The sequence below is a fragment of the Maylandia zebra genome, linkage group LG17 (assembly GCF_041146795.1).
Source record: "Maylandia zebra isolate NMK-2024a linkage group LG17, Mzebra_GT3a, whole genome shotgun sequence".
In the NCBI taxonomy this organism is placed as follows: Eukaryota; Metazoa; Chordata; class Actinopteri; order Cichliformes; family Cichlidae; genus Maylandia; species Maylandia zebra.
The window spans coordinates 33,759,060-33,785,332 of NC_135183.1; the positions used below are offsets into that span (position 1 = coordinate 33,759,060).

General features: G+C 38.6%; 1 protein-coding gene and 1 long non-coding RNA gene across 4 annotated transcripts; one reads left to right on the plus strand and one right to left on the minus strand.

The window, feature by feature from the left end:
• Positions 1-1,499: 1,499 nt before the first annotated feature.
• On the minus strand, positions 1,500-22,871 carry LOC112436230 (uncharacterized). Of its 2 annotated transcripts, none has more exons than XM_076876069.1 (4): positions 22,631-22,871; positions 22,079-22,237; positions 21,418-21,618; positions 1,500-2,172 (listed from the first exon to the last, which is right to left on the minus strand). In XM_076876069.1, the coding sequence occupies exons 1-4, from the start codon at positions 22,764-22,766 to the stop codon at positions 2,096-2,098; spliced, it is 573 nt and encodes a 190-aa protein (XP_076732184.1). In that variant the 5' UTR covers positions 22,767-22,871; the 3' UTR covers positions 1,500-2,095. The 2 variants fall into 2 exon arrangements, 1 of the variants encoding a protein (XP_076732184.1); XR_013093915.1 differs by lacking the exon at positions 1,500-2,172 and adding an exon at positions 11,384-13,668.
• A 203-nt stretch (positions 22,872-23,074) lies between these two features.
• On the plus strand, positions 23,075-24,815 carry LOC143413284 (uncharacterized). Of its 2 annotated transcripts, XR_013093917.1 has the most exons (4): positions 23,075-23,368; positions 23,570-23,677; positions 23,796-24,003; positions 24,167-24,815. It is a non-coding gene; the product is annotated as an uncharacterized LOC143413284 (long non-coding RNA). The 2 variants fall into 2 exon arrangements; XR_013093916.1 differs by having other exon boundaries at positions 23,570-24,003.
• The last annotated feature ends 1,458 nt before the right edge of the window (positions 24,816-26,273 follow it).

Genomic DNA, 26,273 nt, shown 5'->3' on the forward strand with positions numbered 1-26,273 from the left:
TGATACAGCCAAGTGATTATTTAAACTGTTTGCAGATCGAAAGCCTCTGTCAAGCTTCTGCATGTCACTCCATCTGACACTCTGCAGCATTAGGTCATGGTTTACTGGAACAATGGCACGCATCTGTTTACAATTTTCTTCTATTGTTTTATGATATGAAGCTTTTAATTGCTGATGTGCTAATTGTTGTTCAAGAACAATGCAAAAGAAACAAGGAGAAGAGGCTACATAATCTTCAAAACAGGAAGCAGGAAGCAAAAGCAACCTGAAAAAAATGCATAAAACTGCATTATACTATGTAATATAACAGCTAACCACAGACAATATGTAAAAGATGGATGTAGCCACTCTCACCATCATCATCTTTGTGTTTTGCCTGGCATACCCTGACTTATCTTCTTTTCTGTCTTTAATACTGACCACAATTTACTAAGTGGTCTTCATGCTGCATTCAATATGACTTTAAACAAGCAAATGAACCTATAAAGTCAGAAATGTATTTAGTGAGTTTACTGAGCAAGGAGGACTGTTTTTCCATAGACTTACAACTGCATCATACATAATACATTGCAAACCCCCTGCTGGTGATTAATAAGAAAGCAGCCCGGAACTCTGTGCATCTTTTATGTACAGCAATGCATTGCGTTACTTAATTACTCTTTGGAAAAAGTAGTTCATTACACTACTTGTTAAAATAGTTTTGCATTACTCAGTAGCTGCTCACACAATTTGCACTTTACTATTGCACTACTTTCATGCAATGCAAATAAAAGGAATATTCCTATCTTTAAGCCTTATACACTGCCGCACCGTTTTCCTCCTCCTTGCTCATAAGCTCAAATCAGCTGATTGTAGCACAAGTACAGGAACAAAGAAGCAGATGTCGGTCCTGCCGATGGATTAAGGGCCTTCCGCAGTCCTGTCCAGCTCTCCTAGAGTAACTGCCTCTCTCCTCCTCCACGCTATTAAGATTGTGCTGGGAGACACAGTAAACTTTCTGGCAATGGCACATGTTGAGCTGGACTACCTGTGCAAACTCTGTAGGGTCCAGGTGTCACCTTATGTGTTTTGGAGGTTGTCTCATTGTTGCCCCTCTAGTGCAGCTGTTGTTAATTTCATTAACACCAAAGCACCTGAAACTGATTAACAACTCCCTCTGATACTAACTGACCAGATCAATATCCTAGAAGTTTCACTGACTTGATGTTACACTCTGATTAAGAAGTGCTGCTTTCTTTTTCTTTTTTTTTAGCATTGTAATTTCACTTTAAAAGTTTAACTTGACTCTGACACAGAGGAACATATTAGACAATCACAGGCAATACTGTAAAATATCTCTGTTTTTAGCATTTCACTTTTGAGAAAGAGAAACCAATGCAATGCGAGATTTGGATGAGCAGTTGATTTAGGGGACTCACCTGAACCTTGCACATATATAAAGGTAAAACAACATTTGGATTTCATATCAGTCTGACAACAAAATTCACCTCTTTTGGGGGGCAGAATAGCAATGTGAGAGTTGAGACTGTCTATCACCTGGAAGGCAAATGCTGAAGCCTCCATGACAGCAAGCTTCTGCACTGCTGAAGGCTCCTTCAGCTCCACAAGGGCTTACCTCTGTCTTGCCTAACCTCTGACCAGAATCGAAGACCTCTCCCAGGACCTGTGTAAAGCTACCTGATTCCCTTCCTGCCCATGTTTGAAGTAAGATGGAATAATGTTAGGCATTTCCTGCTCTTTGGTTCTGTGGCAGCTGGATTGGATAGAGGACAGGGCACTGAGTCAGCACAACGGGGCGGCTGCACAGAGGAGCTGATTTAAACCACTGCCGAACCAGGGCTCAACTTTCATTAGCCGTTGTCATTATTCCCCGGCCGTTGTCTGACAGATGGCATTGTGGGATATCGGATTTTATGGCAGGTCATCTTTCATATCCAATTTCTTTTCCCATTTGATGAGAAGTTCTCGCTCCAGTCAAATTCATTTTGCAGTTTGAATATTGATCGGACTCTTTTCTCTCGCTCTCTCTCCCTCGTCCTCCTGCCCCGTCTCTATCGCTCTCTCCTTTTCTTTACCGACATCTACTGCGAGTCTCTTAAGACTTAATGGTCTCTTGCTCTTGGCGCTCGGTCTGGAATGCTGGCTCTTGTCTCCCTGATGTAGAGTGAACCGCTGTGGAAATTTAAAAAAAAAAAAACATGAATAAATATGAGGTGAATTTGGAAGTCAATTAATAACTCTGCATTTATCAATTCTCAATTTTCAAGTTTGCAGTAATACAATTATGACCTATAATTACCGCAAGGCCTAATTACCAGAGTACATTTAAATTAGATGGAATCCGTAATGCAACACAAACAAGTCTAATGGCATATAGGAGCACAGTGGGCCTATAATATTGCTCTGGCTAATACATCATATCAGCAAATCCTTTGAGGGCTGTTGAAATTAGCTTTAGCCTACCCCCGAAATAAACTGATGGCTTTTGAAATGTACTGTCCATCTTGGCAGCTTTTATTTCCTATCTTTTTTTTCCCCCCTTCTTTTCTTTTTTTCTATTCGGCAGACACGTATATAAATGGGGGATCAGTGGAGATATTTCGCCTGTGTAGACGGTGACCTGACAGAACCCTTCTCCACCTGTTTGCTCTGACAGAACTGCTGCTGGAAAATCGCCGGCCATAATGATGGCCATTAAAAATTCAGTATTTGGTGTAATGAGATGATCATGCTCTGCCAGTGGTGTCTTGGATCTGAGGCACGGCTGCAAAGAGCTGAGGCACAGCAGCACAATATTATATTCTAGCTGATAAAAGCCTCGAAGGGGGCTGTAGGTATAAGTAGACCTTGTAGCTGAATACGTCTTTATCATTTAAATATGACTTGCTCCGATGAGGCTGGGAAATATGGGGCCTTTGGTCAGAATGACTTTTGTGTCATATTAGTATAAGTAATGGCTCATTTCTGAATAACACAATTTGCAAAAACAACCTGTAAAATGACTTTTTCAGTTAGGCGCAAAATGAAACAATCCAACCTGAATCTCGTAGAGCGTGAAGGAACCGATTTGTCTTTCCGAGATATTGCAATTTGAGAAGTGATCAAGCATGAGATAACGCAAACCGCAATCTGGACCTGTGCATTTCGAAACCTCTTTTTTTTTTTTTTGCTCCGTGGGGCTACAAGGCAGGCTGTCAATGTGGCTGCACACAAGTGAGCAGAAAGAAAAGCAAAACAAAACAAAAAGAAATATCAGAGTTTATCTGTTTTTCAGCTCCATCAACTCAGTTCCCAAAGAGGTGTGTCAAATAAAGAAATGTCGCCTTCAGAGGTTCCCAAACCTCACTCATGCATAATCATATTAAATCTGCACTGAGCATAATTAGCCAGCTCCCTTTGGTTAAAATACATGAGTTTGTTTGGACACAGTTTTCCCTAACATTCCCATGGGAAGCCTTTGGATCTCTAAGGATCACAAGCGTCATTCGGTTATGGAGTGTAGGCACAACTGTCAGGAGTCAGCGATAAAGAGCCTCTAACTAACCTAACAGTGCATGAAACACAGAAGCCTCCTTGGTCCATTGGTGCTCCCAAGGGCTGGAGTGAGTGCTGAACATCACAAGTAGCTGGATCCATGTGTGTACGTGTACTGTTGGAAAAAAATGTCCACTGCACAGCATCTGTTCAGTTGCTATGGTGATCTCCACACTTTTTGCCCATCTAGAGCTGTGGAGCGAGAAATCACAAAGTATGGAACAATGTGGACTCAAGCTACGATTGGATGGAAAACAATCTGCGGGACTGCATCACGCACACGACGAGAACAGATCTGGGTGTCAAATCCTGGCGTAACAGGAGCAAGGCCTCAGAAGTCAGATTCTCTGACAGAAGAGGATTAAAAAAAGAGAAAGAGCTGTATTTTTCTGTTTTCCTAGAGCTATTTACCGTTGGATTTGTGCTTTTGTGGGTATATTGTTAGTCAGCGCCCATGTCAGCAGTGAGTTCTCACCAATCTTCTTTGTTTTAGCAACTTTAATGGAATTACAGAAAGTTATGTTAGGCTCTATTCAAAGGAACAGACACTAATTATTAGCTGATATTTGGCTCCACACATGCCTACTTGCAGCTACATGCTAACAATACAAATGTGACAATGCTAATATTTAGACTGTATAATATTTAGTACCGTATAGCAGATTACATTAAACCATGGTAATAGTTAGGTAGGTAGTCATTTAAATCCAAAAGTTAGGGGATTAAATTACTCAAAGCCACAAATGTCAATCTTATGGTGACATTAAGGTTTAAATAACCCTTAAAATGGACAAATAATTTATCTTGTTTTTTTAGACTGGTAGATAATAATACCTATCACCATATTTGGATATTGAATTTTTGTAATACATAAGCAGAGGGTAAAGTGCAATTTGGAAGATGTGGGAAGTCCCATAATAATGTCTATTGTGAGTTTAAGTAGATTTGTTTCCTTTATGGACAGGTGGTGGTCTGTTGATCTATGTTGCTGCTGGTTCTAAGATTCCCTACTCCTTTGTGGATTTAGCTAACGACATTCTGCAAATCTACCAAGTATTACTAAACATACTCAGCTTCAGATCAAATTCATAACACCTACCAAGTCCTGTTACTTAGCAGCCATATTGAAATACATCGTTTCACTTATTTGGGCATGTGTTTTGAATTGTTTTCTAAATTGATTTTCATGCCAGTGGTGAAGGAGATATAAAAACTGTGTGTAAAAATATCCAGTTAAATCAGATTAAAGAAAACTCAGAAGATTTGCTGACTTTGCCCACAGGCATAAGTTTAAAAGCTCTATTTCTACTGGAACTTCTATCACTTTCTTTGCTGTAGCACAATTTTACCATAAACTTTCAGAATTCTTTAAGTGCCATGACTCTCTTTTATAATGTCTCTGTTGCTACCCAGGACCTAACCTATTGGTGGCCCTGGATACCACTGTCCTGAAACACGGCATTTAAAAAAATCTTTAAAAAAAAAAAGCAATGCTCACTCCTTTTCAGCAGATAGCTAGATAGGACCACCACCACATTTTTATTGACCTCTGCATGCATGAAAAGGATGACCATAGTGACTTGCTGACTTGGTGTCTATGTGGCATTAGGACTGAAGGGTTATTCCATGGCACTGACAAATGAAAAATGAGCTCGTTTGACACTAATTTATTCAACTGTTAAACATGTCAGCTAATCTTAGCTAAAGTGGTTAGCAAGGTACAGTCATAGACCATATTGGTGAATCGCAGAGAAATATATACTGGCTTCAAAGTACCATACCACTAACAGTGCAGAAATTAACACACCACTACTGGAGCTCAGAGATCTTGAGATCCCGCTAGTAAATCTATGTTATTTGCTAGATAGCTTCTTTTAAAATGCTCCAAAAAGCAACACTGCAAAATTAGCATTTAGAAGTACAGCCAACACTGGTACCATTCTTAGTTTAGGGGAAAACTAAGTTCAGGTTTAAGATTTAGATTTGATGAATGATTAAGGTTAAGTTAAGCATTTTTTGCTTAGATGAAATGTAAAGCTAATTTGAAAAGATCAAATAGTTAGCAAATACATAGTCCAGCTAAAAGGACATGATTTGGTCACTGAAAATCATTTGGTACTTATGTCCTTCTGATAACTAGAGTCACTTATGAGGTCTCTGATGGGCTTTTGGCAAAATAAAGACACAAAGAGGAATTAAATAGAAATACTTGGCAGTCCAGCTAGGTGTATAATCAAAAAAAGCTTAAAAATATGGGTAAGTATCAGTGTTTCCTTTTTTCAAGGCAAATCGCCTGTGCTTGCCATCTGTCTTGTTGCCTGTGGTAGCCTTCTGCCAGTTTCCTCAGCCTCGGGCTTGGTGCTATCTCAAGGTAGACAGCTCAAAGAGAGCTTGAATGTACACCTCTGTGGGGTAGATGATGTTATTTTATTCTAACTGAAGATAAAAAAAACTATTTTTTTGTAATACTAATTCTAATTTTTCTGTACTTCAGCTGTACTACATTATGAAAGTTGTTGTTGCACGCAGCAATCACCCAGTATATTCAAGTTTGGATTTTGAGAAATGCATGCACTGGTTTGCTCTCCATAAGGACTGTTTCCTTGCATGTAACCAAAGCAGTTATAATCTGTCTGTAGAGCCTGGATTAAAATTGGATGTTAATCGAAGGCTTTCAAAAATAAAAAATTATACATAAAGGTTTGTGGTTACTCTTTTTAATTTCTCACTTGCACTTTAATTACATTAAAGTCATTATGATTTTCTTACTTCAATATTAATTCAAATCTACATTTATGGCATGCCTGAGGCAATTAGCTGTATCATAGTTCTGACAGTGATTGTGAAAAAGTGCAATACAGTTTATTTGAAATCTTACAGTTTCATGTATCGATCCAAGTTTTGCCCCTAAACTTGTTTGTTGGATTTATTTATATAGTTTCAACTTGTCTTCCTGCCTGTCACTCACACCAGAACAAAAGAAAAAGTTTCCCTTTCTGTTACTGCTGACAAATAATTTAAAGCTTAGATTGAACTTTGCAGAACAGCTTTCAATTAATGTTTGCATTTTCCACTACATACTCCCCAGCTCCCTTCTATTCCGTCAAGGATGCACAAGATGGTGTTCTTGAACTTGAGTTCAGACGTCGATAAAGACATTTCCTTTTCGAGTTGTTGAATCAGTTAATGAATTTCAGAAAGCCCCCTCCATTTAGTGTGTGGTTAGATCATCTGGCATTTGCATAGAGGAATATTAATAAGAGGCCATGGCTTACTTCACAGGAATTTTTTCATTTGAAAATTGGCTCGTCCACTGAGGTGCTTTTGAAAATGGCTGCCAAGCCTCAACTAATCAGCGGTGGTAAATATTTCATGATGAAGTCATTTTAAAATTCCTAAAATCTTTGTCAACTTCATAGCTAATGCCAAAATAATGAAGTCACTGCTTTGTAAGGAGTAAATAATAGTATCTTCACCATTTGCAGTGACAGTAATATTAGATGATCCCACCCTTCTATTGTATGTTTGAATATTATATTAAGTTGTCAAGAAGTATCTTAGTATGAAGTGTGATATTGTAGCATGCTGTAAATTAATTTTGGTAGACATGCCAATCGCTGCCTCAGTATAGCTCCTCTGGCTCTCATATAAGGTATAAACAACAGCTGTGTGAAATAAATTGAACATTTGATGCAAGTAATTGTGGGCATAAACCTAGTTATGTTGCTACATTTGACTCGGCTGTATTTCCCGTGGAAGTAGCAGCCAAGTTCTTCTGGACATGTGCACAACCTGACAGCTTGAAGAGGCTTTGGGCAAATAACCAAAGCTGATTTAGAGTATTTACTTTCTGTGCAAGTTCTACTTTTTTAATGTGAGCTGCTGCATTGCGATCCCCCACTACTCTTGCAAAAAGCATGGAAAATGCTCACTCTAATCTTCTCTTTTCAGTTTCTTTTTCACATTTTCTTCTATTTTTCTCCTTCTTTGCTTCCCTTGCAATAATTCTTGTCTCTGTATAGACAAGTGTTCCTTTTTACTTTAAAGATTCAACCCATAGCAGTGGATATGTTAATGGAGCCATTCTATAACCATATAATGCACTCCTCTATACCCATCATATGTTTAGATATTCACAGCATAATGTAAAAGAAGGAGACTGCCTGTGTGCAGCACCTATCCAATTACTGTCTGAGATGCTAAAGGCTGCCACATGATGGACAGCTCAGCAGTCTGGCAGCAAAGGATCTAAAGCTTTGAGTGGGATGTACAGACGGGAGTCAAGGAAAATTGATTTCGATGCCGAGGCAGAACGAGTCAGGTGCAGTGGAAGCATGTTGAATTATCTTCAAACAGGAATAGTCACTGATGATGAACAAATCAGTGACACATGCCTCTGGGTGCATCAACCATGTGTGGTATGAGTCACAGAGGAAGTTTGATATGTTCAGACCGGGAAATAACATAAAAGAGTATTCCCCCTTCGCTCCTGTTCTTCTTTAGGAGGGGGGAAAAAAGATGCCACTACGGGCCTTCTTTTCCAGGACAGTTTCAAAGAGGAGACAGTTGGTGGCTGTTGGCACTGCCATGTAGTGTTGCCCCTTCCAAAAATATGGCGGAATTATTCATTCAGGGCCTGTTGTGAATTTCCTGCTAAACCCGCTCTCAACATCAAACACGTTTCTTGGACAACGATCAAAGAAATGCATTGCCGAGGAATAATTTTAGATGCTAAATATACAAATTAGGTGGAGGATGGCCCTTAGAATGCTCTCCACGACTGAAAAAAAACAAGGACAACGAGTACTATTAATGGTAAAGTCTTAAAAACAGCCCCAGCATTGAATTACAGAGCAGCAGAATAGGACTTTTGGCAAGGAAACATAACAGCAGTGATTCAGGATGTCTATGTTAGATATGCTGAAATCCACCGTTTACGTATAAGCAGGGGCCTCATTTGCACTTCTCATTTCAAGTGGCTTATATCCAGATCAAATTCAGATGAGATTTCAGATGCTTTCACTGCAGGCTGCAGCTTATTGTGTTCACCTTGCAAGTGTGTTTATGTCTGTGGAGGGAACTTTGGCAAATGTCTCTGCGGACAGATTTTTGTCAAAGTAATAGTGTCCCAAGTGTGCAAGATACAGTCAAGAAACATTATTTGAGAATGCTCAGATGTTTGAAGCACTGTTGCACCTGGTAGAAATGTAATCAGCGATGATTTCTCATGGGCCATCAAAGATAAAGATAGCAATTTGACAGGCATAAAATTGTATTTTTGCACCAACAAGGTGTGGTGCAGAATGGTGTGCAGTGTGTCCTTAAAACCTTTGAGGAAACTGAACAAGGGGAGCTCTGAAAAACTATCTTCAGCAAATAAACAGTATGTGAAAGTCATGTTCTAAAGAAATAAGAAAAAAAAGGACGACACTTTTTTTACAGGATAACTTAGAGAAGTTGCAAAACTGCCAATCCATATACACATCCAATGACAAACCAACAAGGATGGGCGCATGATCATGTAGTTTGGGTCAATATGTTAGGGTTCACAAGGAGCAGGACTCAAATACAAAACATGATAATCCATCCATCCATTCGCTACTGCTTATCCTTTTCAGGGTCATGGGGGGTGCTGGAGCCAATCCCAGCTGTCATAGGGCGAGAGGCGGGGTACACCCTGGACAGGTCGCCAGTCTGTCGCAGGGCTAACACACAAGGACTGACAACCATTCATACTCACATTCACACCTAGTGGCAATTTGGATTATCCAATTAACCTATCCCCACAAACTGCATGTCTTTGGACGGTGGGAGGAAGCCGGAGTACCCGGAGGGAACCCACGCAGACACGGGGAGAACATGCAAACTCCACACAGAAAGACCCCGATGGTGGAATTGAACTCAGGACCTTCTTGCTGCTGTGCGGCAACAGTGCTAACCACCGTGCCACCGTGCTGCCAACATGATGATGATGATAAAAAAAAGCTAGCCTTTCATTATAATCCAAAAACAAATAGTAAGCACATTCGGAGGAATCAACTCGGAGGCCTGTACAATGAAATATGCAGTGTTGTTCAAGTTACTTGAAAAAAGTAATTAGTTACTAGTTAGTTACTGTTTCTTTTTAAAAACATGATGTGCAACTTGAATACGTAACAAAGCAATAGACCTTTCTACAGTGGCCCCTAGAGACAAAGCACGTACAAATTCCAAAGCACGTCTCTGTGAATTTCACATTCCCATGGCAGCGTGCTAGGTACTTGGTGAACTATGAAGTTTGCTTCCCATGCAGAGTTTGCAGCTGACGCTAATGTTTTTGCCACTTACAGAATAAAACTTGAAGTAATGTAAGTACTTCCACTCTTTTAAAGCTGCATGGTCGTACAAACAAATGCTTACATCATTGTCATGAGAAACTCTCACAAACAAAATCACGGTTTAGTAATGCAGTAACACCATGTGCTTACGAGAAAGTAACAGTAATCTAATTACTTTTTTGTAATAGTAATCCCTTACGTTATTCGTTACTTGAAAAAAAAAATCGGATTACGTGTCACTGCCCATCTCTGAAAATATGCAATATGATTAGATTAGAGATCAATAGGTACAAAATCACGCCTACTAACTAATTAAATAACATCACCATTCCTGGAAGATCCCGCAGATGTGTGCCTGGATAGTAGAAGGATCTAAAAATTTACAATAGGATCTAATAATTTCAATGTTCCCTGATAAGCATCAGGAAGAAACATAAATTCTTAAATGCAACATTATTCCTTTATTTTATTCCTAATTGTTGCAAACAAATTTACTGTAAATATATTAAGTAAATGTTTTTCTAAATGTGCTATTGACATAAAACTATTACCAGATGTCTGTAACAACTCGTCCAATCTAAACATGCAAAGAAGTCAAGCCATAGATGTCCTTTAATTAAATTATGAGTAATAAAGAAAAATGACACAGCGGAAAAGTATTGCACATGTTTACTGAAATGAATTTAATAGTTCATACAGAAGCCTTTGTTGGTGATGACACCTTGAGATGCCATGAGAAATGATCAGATGTGCCGTGGAAGATCTGGTTTCACCTGATTGATACGCCGAGCCAGCAGTCCTCAACCTTTTTGAGCCGACCGGTTTAATCTTCCACAATATTTTGACGGACCAGCCTTTAAGGTGTCACGGATAAATACAACAAAATAAAACCAGTACTGGTATTGCTATTCATAACACTCAGGAAAAGACCCCGGGAAACCGAGTTAACGATAAAAACGATAAAAAAATAACGATAAAAAACTATAAAAACCCTGCAAACCATAAATTTCACACGTGAGCGTAACGGTAGAACAATTACATTCTCTTCACTAGAGGGCAATGCAACTACCTGCTCTAATTAAATGGGCTGCCAACTGCCAGTACAGAAGAAGACGACGAAGAAATTGCATAGTCATGCTGCGGGTGAGACAACACAGCGCATAATATGAATAGATACATATTTGAAAAGAAAAAGTAGTCAATCTGACCTGGGTCCTGGAAAAAATTCCAACTCAAATGAAGACAATAGCATGGGTAGTGGTCAGAAGACAGCAAAAAAGGTATATAAGAGACAAACCAAATCAATTCCACTATGCCTGGTGCACAGGGAAAAATGATCAATATGCTTTTTGTGACATTTTTGTTTGGTGGTGTGCCGTGTGATTTTTCTAATGTGACATATGTGCCATGTCTCCAAAAGATTGGAAAATGCTTATATTAGATATGCAATCTAATATAACCTATAATATAATATAATATAATATAACCTATAATCTAAAACCTAAACCACAGCCTGCATCTGTCACGGCGAGTGAGAGGAGCCGTGTGGAGGAAATGAAGGAGGATCCAAACGCAGGCAGTAGTGGAGAAGTGAGGGTGGTTTATTGAGCACAAAACGAGGACAAACAGCAAATGGAGCTCGAACTAAACTATACTGGGAAACAGCTAAACTATAGCGCAGAAACCAGAACATGAAGCAGGGCTAGCAGAGGCAGACAGCAGGGTGAACACACGAGCAAGACATGGTGGTTACACAGACAGACCAGCAACTACAATGACGGAGGACACGACTTAAATACACACAGAGAAACACGGGAATTACACACAGGTGGTGGACACAGCTGGGAACAATCAGTAAGACGAGACAGAGGTAAAACTGAACACACTCACATGAGACGCAGACCTTCACAATAAAACATCACATGCAGGCTCGACATCGAGAGACAGACAGGAAATGACATATGAAACTAAACCCACATCTTAAACCCAGATAAACAGAAACATGGAACTCTAATAATAGACATCATAATCATCATCATCATCATTAACACAACAAGAGAACAAGAAAACAATCCCTGATGCAAAATTACACCAAAACATAATAAACTCAAAATACTGGGTCCCACGGACCCAGAACCGTGACAGCATCAGCCCAACATAGTGCTTGACCATAAGCTGCACAGTACTGCAAGCTAAACAGTTTAGCCCAGACTTCCTGATACTTATTTATCCAATATATGCAATATTTTATTAGCACAAAATCAGCATACTTCAGTTAGTTTAGACTTTTCATAAAAGCTTAATTTATCAATACATTATGTATAGCCTCAGCATCTGATTTTACAATGATTAGGATGAGAGAAGATTTAAATTTCCAGTTAATAAATTGTTGGCTGCTGAGCAACTGTAACATTTTTTTCTCTTTACCTGCCACTTAAAACGTGTAAAAATGTATACTCACTCCTCTTCTGTAGCGCCAGATGGATGTTTAAATGCTGTGACTGCAGCTTTATATAGAAGGAAAGCTTTAAGCAGACTGTGACATGTCATCACTTTCATATTACTGAGGAAATATTTTGATGCCATCAGCTGGAAGCACATGAAAAAATAACTCTTTTAACAATGTATCAGATTTAATTGCTCACTAATTGAAGGTGCCAGAATTCCAGTGCAATCAAACCCCAGTTTAGGATTAAAGATACATTAATAAATCTTCATGTTCTGACAATAAAGCCTCTCTAATTGGTTAAAACTATATACAGCCAGAGGATGTCAGACTTGGGACAAAAATGTTAATATATATATTGAATATTTGAATTTGAATATAATATATATTCAAATTGAATATAATATATATTCAAATTTGACAACTAATATAGGCTATATAACACCATATAACACCTTAACCTGATGCCTCTGTCTTTTTATCATCACTGGACTACACATTGTCCAAGTTTATGATTTTTACTGGCATGTCATCACCCTGGAATATTCCACTTTCATACCTGGTGGACTTACTACTAGAAACAAGCAACTTTTGCCATGCAATGTTTAACTTCCTGAGAAATGCTTGTATGGTGAACCATGAAAAAAAAAACAGTTTTGTTCAGAGTGCACAACAGCAATAACAGCAACTTTCTCTCCAATATTAGAAACTTCAGTAGTCACATGAGGCTGTCAAGCATTTGTTATCCATATAACAACCGTGGCTCAGGGGGGTTGGGAAGCGTATCTGTAACCGGAAGGTCGCCGGTTCGATCCCTGGGCTCTCTGTCCTGGTACCGCCTACTGGTGTTGGCCAGAGGGGCCGATGGCACAGCTTCGCTTCTGTCAGTCTGCCCCAGGGCAGCTGTGGCTATAACCGTAGCTGCCTCCACCGGTGTGTGAATGCGAGAGTGAATGAATAGTGGAATTGTAAAGCGCTTTGGGTGCCTTGAAAAGCGCTATAACTGCAATCCATTATTATATAGAACCAGGCTGGGGCAGCTGTCTGACCAGTTGGAGGCAGTGTTTTGGAGTTGTTATTCAAAATAGTACTCTATTACACATTACTTGTTACTTTGTGTTAGCAAAGCTAGCCAAGATAGGGGTTACCCATTGGTGCTCTATCTTTGCAGGTGCTTGCAAAGAGCTGAAGTTGTGTTCGTAATGTGATGCAGTTGTTTCTGTCCTGAACACAGTTTGCATTTTACCATAGTGCTCTTGTCTTTTTGTGCAATAAAAATAAATTTAATGTCTCCATTCCTTAATGGTTCTACAATTCCACCATTTTCCTTCTTGCATAGATGGACTGAAGTCAGCTGATTGTGATGCAAGTCTGCCAAAAGAAAAAAGAGCATGTTTGTTTTAATTTTTTTGTCTTTCAATCTGCTTGCCATTCAGGTAATTGAAGAATCTTTGTAACGTAGGCAACGACATAACAGAAATTTAATTACAGAATTTAGTACAGTAATGTTTCATTGAAAAATGTAATGTGGTTACGGTTAAAAATTTCAATTTGTAACACATCACACCCAAAACTGGTTTGGAAATTGAAGACAGCAACAAAAGACAGAACAAAAGGCAAACTAGAGAGCAGCAGAGTTTAGTAATTGCTAATGATTGAATACAGTAATGATGTGTAAAGAAAATAAAAAAAGATGTGCGAAAAAGAAATGCTCAGTGCGTCATCAGTTCTCGGTTTTCTTTTTTTATTTGTTTCTATTTTTACACCTGTGAAGTCCATATCTGGGTCTGCAGTTTTAAACAAATACACTGTTATTTTAACTCCCAGTGGGCAGTGAAGATTGGCATGTGTGTTATGATGGCACCATCCCTTTACAGCAAATCTTTCCTCTGCCACATATGGAGGAGTAACTCTGTCAGAATGCAGCTTTGCTTATTTTTGAACAACTGTGCCTGTTTTTTCCTCCTTGGTGCCACAGGAATACAATTAAAGTAACTGTAATGTTGTTAGGGAAGCTTAAAGCATTGGAAAGTGACATCTGAAAGGCTCTGCAGTGTGCCTTTCCAGAAAAAAATAGGTCCGTTAATCCGCAGACCTTCGGTTTTCACTGAAGCGTCTTATTCACTGAAGAAATAACCCCCATATGAAAAGGACTGATGTCGAGGTCTGTCGATTATCCAGAGTAACCAGGACATTGTTTCTGGTAATTACAGTTTTTTTTTTTCCATTTACTTTGAAGGAATGCATAATCACCAGCTAATTTACATTTCTCTCATTTTTTCTACTTACTTTCTGTTACCGGAAGCATTTTCTGAGCTGTACTACTTGCAAAGGGACCTTGTTAGCTGCAAACTCCAGTGAACAGTGTCTTCTTGTTGCAGGAAGTACAATGGGGACACGAAATACATGAGTTAAAAAAAAAACAACACTCCTTTACAAAAATCCTTTGTTTTTTCAATGATAATTAATGGGGAAATAATTATAAGATCCCGGTTAAATATATTTACACATCAAACATGCAGCCTGCTAATCAGAGATGACATTTCATTGCATGAGGTCAGTGTGCATTTGTGCAAGTCGTGCGTCTCTGCACGCTTTTGTGTTCATTCTTTTGTTTTTGCTAGCATGCATGTTTTTTCACAAAAGGGATACACTGCTTGTTAATCTTGCACTTTTACTTGTGCATCATTTGCCAAACACATCCGCCACTGTTGTAAATACACAAACAGCTTACAAAATAGTTGTCCTTTCTTCTGTTGTGTCAGTGAAATAATGCATATTCACCTGCAACCGTGTTTAATTATTAAAGCTGTTTGGAGCACCCTTAATTAGAATGCAAAATATGTGCAGGGAGAATTTTAATATATGGGTGTTACATAAAATAAAAGATGTTTATATTGGTTTAAGATAAATTTACAGACCTTATGTCTTGTTTAACATTGTTAATTGAAATGTCCTGTCTGTAGTTTTCAAGTAAAATAGACGAAGCAAAAATAGCTGCCAATCGCATTGCTAAAATGCTTCTATACATTCTATGAATATGAAATGGAATGTCCAAGTATGAACTCCAGCACTTTGTATCCATCTTTTTCCTATTCCTTTCCCTCCACGGGAGGCGATGGTAATCTTTCTGTGAGCAGAATGAAAGCGTGCGAGTGAAGGTATTTGGTGATCCCCAAAAGGGATTCCCAAGGTTAAAGTGCACGCAAATTCATGCAGTCTGCATGCCTGCACCTTGTTACATCCCGTGCTTATTTCAGTACAGTGAAGAGAAACAGTGTTTTTATTATAAAGAGCGGCGCCCGCCTACCCCCCTACTGATTTTTATAAACATATAATTCAGCCTAGCCACAAAATGCCATGTTTTAATTTCCCCATGCTTCAGTTGAACAAGCACGCAGGATTACAGGCAGTTTGGGTCTGTGCTCGCTCAGATTTATGCCGCCCAGGTAAATTATAAATAAGTATTTTCAAAGCCGCAATTAAAAAATAATCTTTTTAATGGGCAAAACCACAAAAGTTTCAAATGGAATAGCTGTAGCCTATTTGCAAATCCCTCTGCGTGGCCATTTGTGCAGGACTTGCACAAAGCCTTCTGCTCAGTAAAGATAGCTTTTTACCCAGCGCTTTCATGTATTATAGCAGAACAAGAGAAGAATAAAGAAAGCTAGTTCATAAGTTTCCTTATTTTTTTTGTTTATTTTTTGTCATATTTTTAGGTGTGTTGGATGTAAAACATCTCCTGCCACAGCTCGGGGCTACATGTGAAATTAAAAGCCATGGGTGACAGTTTGATGCTGAAACTCAACATGACTTTGAATTGTTGCGCGACGGAGTCATTCATTTGGGATGCCCGATCCATTATGTGCATGAATCATCATCAGCGTGCATTTCCATCACATTCGCCTCTCTGCCTGAAATATGCATTATGTTTTTCATTATTTTTTGATCTCATCTCCCTCTGCATGGAAATGTTTGAAGGTTGCAATAGTGAGTACACAGTAAAGTTGATAAACAAGGGTGCAATGTAGATATTTATCCAAAGAGAGCTCATATTCTGGGAATCATGACACAAAATGCAAAATAAAAGTAAACAATATGTTAAGGTTCTTATGTATATAACAGCAAAACACCCAGATTTATTTTTCAATCTCATGTTCTCTCTGTTTACTGCAGTCTTAAATGTTATTTTATCTTCAAGGATGTGGAGCTTCACAGAAAATATGAGGCAATTCAGCTAGAGTTTACTGGTGCTGGTATGCTACTTAAACATTTTATTGTGCAGTACATGGAAGGTGAGGGGTCACTGAGTGGGTCTTTGTTGTGCACCAAGCAGAAATGTGCAAGAACCTTTACAGCACAGGGGGGGGAAAGTGTTAATATACACCACCATATTTCATTCTCTCTCCACACACACAACTTGTTCGCATCCACACACTCTTGAGATTCATCCCTGTGGGTGGACAGAGCCACTTCCTGATCCACAATGCCTTGCATAATGCCTCTCTGCACTGCGTAGGGTACAGGCTGTGTACCATCAGCCACAAACTTGCAGCAGCAACTGGGCTTCTTCAGAACAAAACTAGAATTTGCTCAATTGCTACAAGTCTGATTTTTAAGTATGTGTTCACTTGTTTGGCCTCTGAGACCTAAGAGCTAAAACCAGCAGGTGAGGAGCTCTACAGCTACCGCCAGAAATCTGCATCCAGGTCTCCAGTGAGACACGCAGGCCAGAGTGAGGGATGCATTTTTCTTGAGGTCAGTCCTCGAGATGTTTGGCATAAGCTCACTTTCAGCTGCCAACAGGGAGCTGACCTGTGAGACTCGAGACTTTGTGAATTTTTTTGGCCTTTAGCATATGTTTGCAACCCCGAGCAAAGAAATATCAAGAATACTTATAAATAGAAGAGGAAAATAAATATTCACAAAAAGTACATCAAGTTTTTTGTTTTGTTTTTTTAGGATGTATATAAACAGAATGTAGTGATTTGCAAATGTCATAAACCCACATTTTGTTTACAATGGAACAGCAAAAACACACCAACTGTGAGAAAATGGAAACATATTAGATCATCTTAAATTTCATAGCAACACGTCTCAGAACAACAGCATGTAAATTTCTGGTAACTGATAAGAACAGTTGCTGGACTTTTTGGAAGAGGATTTATTGTAAATTTGTTTTGATCTCTTGCTCTTTTCCACAGTGTGTCTTTGTCCTGTCTCCCTCCATCTCTCCACCAGATGACTGCTGGAGGTTTCTTCCTATTAAAAGGAAGCCTTTCCTTCCCACCGTAACCAATTGCTTGCTCTTAGGGGCAGCTTGGTTGTAAATGTGTTTGTGTCAAGGAGAAAAATATGTAAGTAAAAGAAAACTGATGAATGTTGCAGTGTTATCTGAAATCACTCCAGGAATAAGTCTGTTTGAGTTTATCTTATCTTAAGCTGTTTTTTTTCCTCCCACCACCTAATACACTTTACTTCACTACTTCTGGTCTGGTTCTGTGTGGTGGAGGTAAACTTTAAAAAGCTAGACTATGCATTTAACAGAATTACAGAGCACAAAAGTGGAAAGAACTAAATCTAATATGTACCAGCTATTACATTTTCTAAAAGTTCCGCTAGAGAAAGCAAAACTTTTCCTGCACAAGTGTAAAAGAAGATTAAACACCAAGGTCAGTATGCTTCCAGGTCAGAGAATGCAAAGGCTCTTTCCAGGAGAAGTTATGCAATCAAGCCATTTATAAATCTATTTTCATTCCATTGCAAAATCACAATAAATAACAAATGGCACACAAGCACATAGTAATGCACATTGGGTTCCTTTTACGACAATAAGATTTTTCTTCATGAATTGTTGTCATGATCAGTCAGATAGTTTAAAGGAATCGTGAGCAATTATGAAAATCGAGCCGTCCATAGTGCATACTAAAGTGGTGATTATAACCAGCTCATGATTTAGGGTGATTACCCTAAATGAGCCTTCAGGTGTGAAGGTGAATGCAGACAAAGAGGAGACAATGAAAATATCTATATATAAATTTAAACCTTGAGACAATGAGCCTGAGGTGTGAATTGTGCTGCCTAATATTAAGTTCTCCTTATGTATTATATATTTGATGTACTAAGGCAAACAGTCTCCATCTTCCAGAGAACTCTCTGAGCCGACAGGCATCATAAAAAAGATTCACAATAATGGCCTTCCATCAAGATAGCAGTGAATTTCTTGTTGTCATATCCACAACTATCCATTAAACACCTGCACACAACAGTATTCTTAACCCTTGCGTGCTTATATGGGCAACAATGCCCTGCTGTAAACATTTAGCACAACAATTCTGCTCTGTCACCGGTGATGGATGCGCAAGTAAAAACTGCAATATTGGCATCTAAACAATAGGCAAGGCACTATAGCTAAGTATTTCTCCAGAGAAATCTAAAATTATGTTCTCTCAAGGACATTGCCGACTGAGCATTATAAAAAGGAGAGGAAAAAAATGGACAGGGGAGGAAATTGCAGAGCGCCCCGTTTTGCTCCCCAGCTGTTTACACAGTGCTGCAGAGGCTGTAAATTCTAAAGAGCTGAAGCATATTGGGCATCATCTCCGGCACCCATCATTCCAGAAATTGCCTCTCTTTACCCCTCTCTCTGGAGAAGGACACAGTTCATTGCCATGCCCGCGGATCCCTTTGCACTGTCACTTTCGCAGTGACACTCAAGGGCCCCATAAACAACCAGTCTCTGCGATATCTCAAGGGTAGGTGGCTGGATTGGACTCCTGCCTCCTCAAAGATATAAAGGGTAATAATATTTCCCTTACCTCGACTTCTTTCGTTCCTCATGGCAGCAGATGTTGGGTTTTAAAGGACAACATGAAAACGGTGTGCTACTCAAATTCCCATTTCAAAATCGCTGAATTTATATGTGAGAGACCATTTTAGACTGCTTGTATAGAGTCTGTGTAGCAGTGCAATAATTTTGACTTGTTTTTGTGTTGAATGCTGTATGTGGAGTGCAATGAATTTTTAACAATATGGCTAATTATGTGAAAGTATTGCTTATTATAACTACAATGCTTTAAATGACAAATTATAATAAAGAGCACGCATATAAATTCAATTTTAATTCAACTGCTGTTCTAAATTTAAGTAGAAAAAATACACATCAAAAAAATGTTCAAACATTGCAATTCTGCCGTTCTACTTACTATATCCATCTTTTAGTTGTAGAAGCTATTTGCTTTCTATTGTCTACATGCACCAGCTTCACAGCTCTTTTGCGGTGGGACACCATCAATGTAGTGCAACTGATCACGGTTGATCCATAATCCGAACCAATCCCACTCCACGGTTCAGCACGTGATCCGAAGATTCAAAAAAGAAGGAAAAAAAGTATGTGTATGGTGCGCGTGGTCAGTCTGTCAAGCGGTAGTTATGGCCAGCGCTAGCGGTCCAAGTGGAGGAGCAGAGGAGTTTGCGGCATTTAAACAGCCCTTTGCTGCCCAATCCGACCGGGCTAAAGCTATTACAAAAGCTACTGGAGTGTTTAGCTGCAGACGGGAGGCCGTATTCCGTTGTGCAAAACAAGGGGTTTAAACTATGATGACCGTGCTTGAGCCACACTATGATATCCCGTTGCGCGTCCACTTAAGTGACAATATTGTACCCAGGCATGTATGAGCAGGAAAAGTTTAAAGTTACGGCTGAACTGTCCCAGGCATCTTCTGTTGCCCAACTACAAACAGGTGGACCTCCAGGTCAACGGAAAGCTATGTGACCGCTCATTATATCACAGCGGAGTGGTAGATACAAAGCCCTGTACTGACCTATATTGCACCTTAATTTGTTTTTATATAATTGCGTGGAATGAGTCTTGAGTTGAAAAGTTAATAAGTAAATGTTAAAATTTTGTCTTTTTTTCTTTTTTGCTGATCCGAAAATTTATCCAATCCGTGACTTAAAACCGTAATCCGATCCAAACCGTGAGATTTTTCATCCATTGCACCACTAATCAATAATTACATCTCATCAGACTGTCATGGGAATTAAACTCTGTGTTGTGTGGTCAGGTCAACCATGGAGGCAGTGCTTGCCCAAAACACGAATTAGCATCACAGCAAAGGGAAAGTGTTCACTTTCCTTACTCTCAGAGTAGTTCTGTCATATAATAATAATAATAATAATAATAATAATGGATTGGATTTATATAGCGCTTTTCTAGGCACCCAAAGCGCTTTACAATGCCACTATTCATTCACTCTCACATTCACACACTGGTGGAGGCAGCTACAGTTGTAGCCACAGCTGCCCTGGGGCAGACTGACAGAAGCGAGGCTGCCATATTGCGCCATCGGCCCCTCTGGCCAACACCAGTAGGCAAGTAGGGTAAAGTGTCTTGCCCAAGGACACAACGACCAGGACAGAGAGCCCAGGAAATAAATGATTTCATGTTGCCAATTTGTATCCAGTTTGTAGTTTACTGCCCTTTTGTACTAAAAACTTCAGTTACCCTTGGTTCCATTTGAAGCTGGCTACAAAAGGGAATTATTTCATACAGACCTCCATGTCAAAAACATTTACAGAATTAAAAAGCTCATTAATACTGCTGAAATTGCAGATTTGGCCTGTGAGTAAAATCTTTAAGGTTGAAAAGGTAAGGTTTGTTGCTGATACTGAAGCTTAAAAATGAGGAATCCAAAACTAATAGGTTACATCACAGCAGCTACACCCATTTTTGATATTGTCGGCAGTGACTTCCTGACAATTATAATTTTGCATTTATCATATGTGGGCTTATTGATGTTCTACTGAGGGGAAAAAAACCCTGAAGCATATTTTAGTATTTCACACATGCACATTGCTGATTATCCCATTTTCCAGGAGACTGATCGGAGATTAGCTAAAAGACTGTGTGCTGGTCTGTGTATATATATATATATATATATATATATATATATATATATATATATATATATATACACAGACAGATAGATAGATATGTATATATGACGTAGTGAACACAGAGTAATTTTTAGAACAAATTAAAATCATAATACTATCTTTTATGTCACATTTATAGTATCCTCTTCTGTAAAATCTTCTCTTCCAAAATCTTTTGCTCACCACGCTGCCGGAGCTTCTTCTGCTCCTTCTTGGGTTTCTTGGCTCTTGAATGCTTTTTGTTGTATTTGTGCTTTCGCTTCTTTGGGGATGAAGATGAGGATGACCACACAGACGATACAGATGAAGATGCGAAAGATGAATCTGAGTTTTCAGAAGCCTTCGAGGAAAATGGATCATTGAATGGTTCGTCTTTAGGTTGCTCTGCAGGATGTAAACAACAAAATGGCTGGTTTTAGAAACAAGTCCCCTGTTTTTCAGTTACACAATTGATGATTTAGTAAGCTTATGTGCTTAAAGAGAATGAGGATTTTGTTATAGAAAATCATCATGTGAATAAGGTGTATATATATATATATATATATATATATATATAAAACCTATATTAATTCTGATTGTAAGGCTGTTACATTACTAGTTCAAGTTGGAGTTATGATCTTATGAACTATGAAATTGAATCAATCAAGTTAGACCTGGCTGAACTGAATTTGGAACCAGATCTCTTTAGGAATGAACTAGCACAACACTTAAAGTTAACTGACTAAAATCTTTTAATCAACACAATGACAATAAGGGAACTTCACTGGGATTGATAAATTATCTAATGTTTATTTGAAGACTGTAAAATAAAAACAATGTTCATGGAACAAGTCTAGTTTCATACTTGTAAGGGATGATAGCTGACTTCGGAGAAAATCTCTCTCTCCTTCCAGTTCTTCAATTCTCTTCTTTTGCCACTCCAGTTTCTCCTTAAGAAAAGTCAATTTCTCTCGCTCCTTGTTAAGAAGGGCAGTTGCAGTAGGGGCAGGATTAGAAGAAGAATCTAAAGAACAAACAATTATTAAATTACAATACTAAAATAATTTATAATCTAAACTTGGGAAACTCAAATAAAATATTGATTAAAAACGTTTACAACTTGAATTTATAAAAAGCCACTTTGTATGGCTGTATGTTATGTTATACACACCTGTGGTGGTTCAGGCATTTATAAAACAAGGCAAATAATTCTTATGTGTACTGCCTTACCAGGGTGTTTAATATAAATTTAATGATGCACATAAACAAAACTAAAAATATACTGTACAACTAAGTGATATAAATCGTTTGGAATAACCAATAGTAATAGAGCTATTCACATGTTATGTGATGTTAGTTAGCCACTGTAGCTAGCAGCCAAATGGCTCGGTAGCTAGCTAGCTAGCATTATACTCACCTTCATGTCTAACTGCTGACGTCGTTGGCTTAGTGCAATCTAGATCACCCAGTCTCTGCTTTTTGTATCTCTTCGAACGTGTGCTAACTGTGTAAGTCGCAGACGCACACAAATTTTTATCTTCTGCTCCATCCATGGTGCAGCAACTTGAACGAGCGCCTTCAGTGTGTCTGTTCGTGCCCCTTTGGCTTGACCTTCCAGAGCGCTCCACTGCCTGTCGCGCTCTGAGAGGAGGGGCTTTCCTTAATAAAGTTAACTGTGATTGGATGGTTGTATAAGCTCCTCTGCGTTTAAATTAAATTTGTTTTCCCTCCCTTTGGCGGCAGAACATATTTCTTTAGCATGAATCCAGCGGGTTAGATCTACATAACAAAGTTGGAGATACATTATAACAGGTGAGACAATCCTCTTTTTTGCTTGGGACTATTTTTGATTATAGGGCTTGTTTTATATAGCATGTGAAGTTCTTTAACTCTGAACCGATTTGCACTAGACTCCCATAGAGTATTTTACGGTGTTTCGAGGTGATAATAAAATAAATTACTCATTTTTTCCCACCAGAATGTCTCTGGGAATGAGATTGCGCGCCAGAATAGAAGGAAAACAAACTAAATATAAGGCACTAAGGCTCATTAAATGGCTGCAGAAGAAACACCTGCTAAAAAAGAAGCTTAGATGTCCTGTTTGTCACCATAAGATGAAAATGATTTCCGTGGTGAAGAAAGACCAATATATGTGGTATGTATAATGCATGATAATGTAGTGCATGTAGTAAATATAACAAAATATTTCGGTTATCAATGCAAGAGGGAGCATTAACCTCTTTTCATTAGGTTAATGCTCATACTTAATTTCATACTTAATTTTGTGATTATCTTTTCAATTAATGCTCTTGTTTAAGGGTCCATTTCTTTACTTAACTCATTTGTATGTTCTCAGGTGCTGCAAAAGAGCAAGTCATAGGAAAGTTTCCAGAACAATTAGAACTAGCTCCCTCTTTGAGAAATCAAAAACATCTCTTTTCAGTTGGATGAAGTTCATTTACAGGTATATGTAGATGTAGACATTAATAGCAATGCACCTTTCATAATTGAACACCAATACGAGACTTGTGAAATAAAATTAGGGCCTCAGTAAGTAATAATTGCCTCAATTTCTATCACAGATTTTCACAAGGGCTCAGGCTCAGACAAATAGATATGATCGATGATGAAGTGGCTGGCAGCTCCAGAACACTAAGTAGCATGGCAAGACACATTCGACATGTTTGTATACGTGCAATTAAAAGACACAGAATAAACAATGGACACCGTCTTGGTGGTGACAGAGAATTTGTGGTTATAGATGAAAGCTGTCTCCGTCATCAGCGAAAGGTTGGTAAACTCTCAGACAGGTTTGTTAGAATCAATGCAGATCTGAATGTGTCCTCTAAACATGGAAACCTTTACCATAAGTAAAAAAAATTAGTAGAAGCAACCATCTTTTTGAATGTTTCTTTGTAGATATTCTGTTTAATTTTATTCTTTTTGTTTTCAGTATGCACGTGGACGCTTTGGAAATGCATGGAAAAGGAAGAAATGGGTATTTGGAATGATGGGAATTAAAGACAAAAGGCGAAGGCTCGTGTTAAAACCTGTTGAAAAACGATCAAGGCGCCACCTTGTTCCTCTGATCAGACAGCATGCTAAGTTGGGTAGTGCCATTATCAGTGATGAGTGGAGAGCCTACAAGAATGTTTTGACAAACATAGGGTACAGACATTACACTGTAAATCACAGCAGGTGGTTTGTAGATCCTCAATCTGGCAGTCATACACAGCATATCGAAAGGGCTTGGATGACCATCAAAGGACATGTCCGTAGACTAAGGAAATCGCACTGAGAAGTTGCTGGAGGAACACCTGATGGTTCTTGAGTGGTCATCTTGGCTTGGTTCGCGACACCCTGATGGACCACTGGGACGCTTATTTAAGGACATACAAAAAATATTTCCAGTTTGAACCAGTCTGGCATGAACTTTTTTTGGAGTGGGTGACTGTTTGGTGTTTTAAAAAACACATTTAATGTTACAGGTGTTACTCTTACAATACATTTTTGACAGTAGTTAAATGTTATTTCAAGCACTGATTGTAATTTAGGTCTAAGTGTTATAAATGGTGACATTATACATTTAAGACTCACTTTTGGCAATTAAATGTTTATTAGTGATTAATAAATGGTGTTATGCTTTACACTTTACTATAAGGCTCCCATGTGGCATTTATAAATGTTTATTTGTCATTAATAAATGGTTTTATGCTTTACACTTTACAATAAGTCTCCCATGTGGCATTTATAAATATTTATTATTCATTAATAAATGGTTTTATGCTTTACACTTTACAACAAAGCTCCGATTGATAGTTGTGGATATTTATAATGCATTTATGAAGTACAATTTTATATGATAAAAAATATGTTTACAAATGCTGATTGTGCTTACAGGATAGTAGCTTAGTCTGAAATGTTTAATATAGCAACTCTAGATGAAATATATAGGTGAACACATTTGGCTCACTATTTGGCAAGAAACCGGTCAGTTTTTTTTCTTTTTCTCACCCTTAACTAATGCATAATAAACCATTAATAATGGTTTATAAAGCATTTACAGATTAATTAATAATATAGCTATAAACTATTTATTAGCATCTATAAGGGGAGACTTATTGTAAAGTGGTACCGAAATTTCAAAATAATCCTGTTGAGCAAGAATATAATGTGGCACTTAATTCATATAATGTCATCAATCTGTTTTTAAGGTAGTCCCTTTACCTCCTGGTGTTTGACTATGTCACCCTTTTCTTTTACCTCTGTATGTCCGAGTCTTTCATCCTATCACCCTGTTGTTGATGCTATAGCTGTCATTGTTCCCTTGTCCTCTTGTGTTGACCTGCCTTTATATATATTTATCTCTCCTCTCCTTGCTCTCACTTTCTCTCCTCAGTCTGTGGGCATGTGAGCACATAATTCTGCTTGTGTGTGTTTCAGAGGCGGAGCCTTTTCCTTGCTCCTGTGCTTTTCCTGCTTGCACACCTGAAAGCAGTTGGGTAATCATTCACCTGCATTCAATCTGATGATTACTCACCCACTACTTAAGGCAGAAGATTTTTCTCAGTCAAATTGTTGCTGCCACTGTGGTAGTAAAGTTGAGCTCTTCCTGCTCTGTGGGTGTTTCTGTGAGAAAATCTGTTTTTCCTCTCTGCAAATGCCTCTTGCCATGGCCAACCTGTGAAGAGAAATCCATGCTGGAAAAGGAAACCTGCGGAGAAAAATCTGTAGGAAAAGCAAACTGTGGAGAAACACACCCTAGAAGTATTTTTTTCCAAAAATGAACTTTGTTTATTCAAAAAAAGACATTATTCCTGGTGTTCTGTGTTTGCGTCTAGTTCAGTTTTTGCCTGAAACATCTGTCTATAAACATGGACTCTACAAACATAAATTCCATTAAGAAGACACTCATCAGCCAGTGAGTGCTCCTCAGAAAACACAAAGTTCCCCAGCACCTCTCCAAACAGCAGAAAGTAAACCTGCAGGAGATGGCTTATATGGGAGGTATGTTACAGTCTGTGTTCACAATCTCAAGCTTCAGCACCAGGCTGCTCCTC

Coding starts and splice junctions, on each gene's coding strand:
- LOC112436230 (XM_076876069.1), bottom strand. CDS start 22,766: ATGGATGGAGCAGAAGATAAAAATTTGTGTGCGTCTGCGACTTACACA. Junction 22,238..22,630: donor GTCAGCAGTTAGACATGAAG/GTGAGTATAATG, acceptor TTTGTTCTTTAG/ATTCTTCTTCTAATCCTGCC. Junction 2,173..21,417: donor GAAGAAGCTCCGGCAGCGTG/GTGAGCAAAAGA, acceptor AAATTTCCACAG/CGGTTCACTCTACATCAGGG.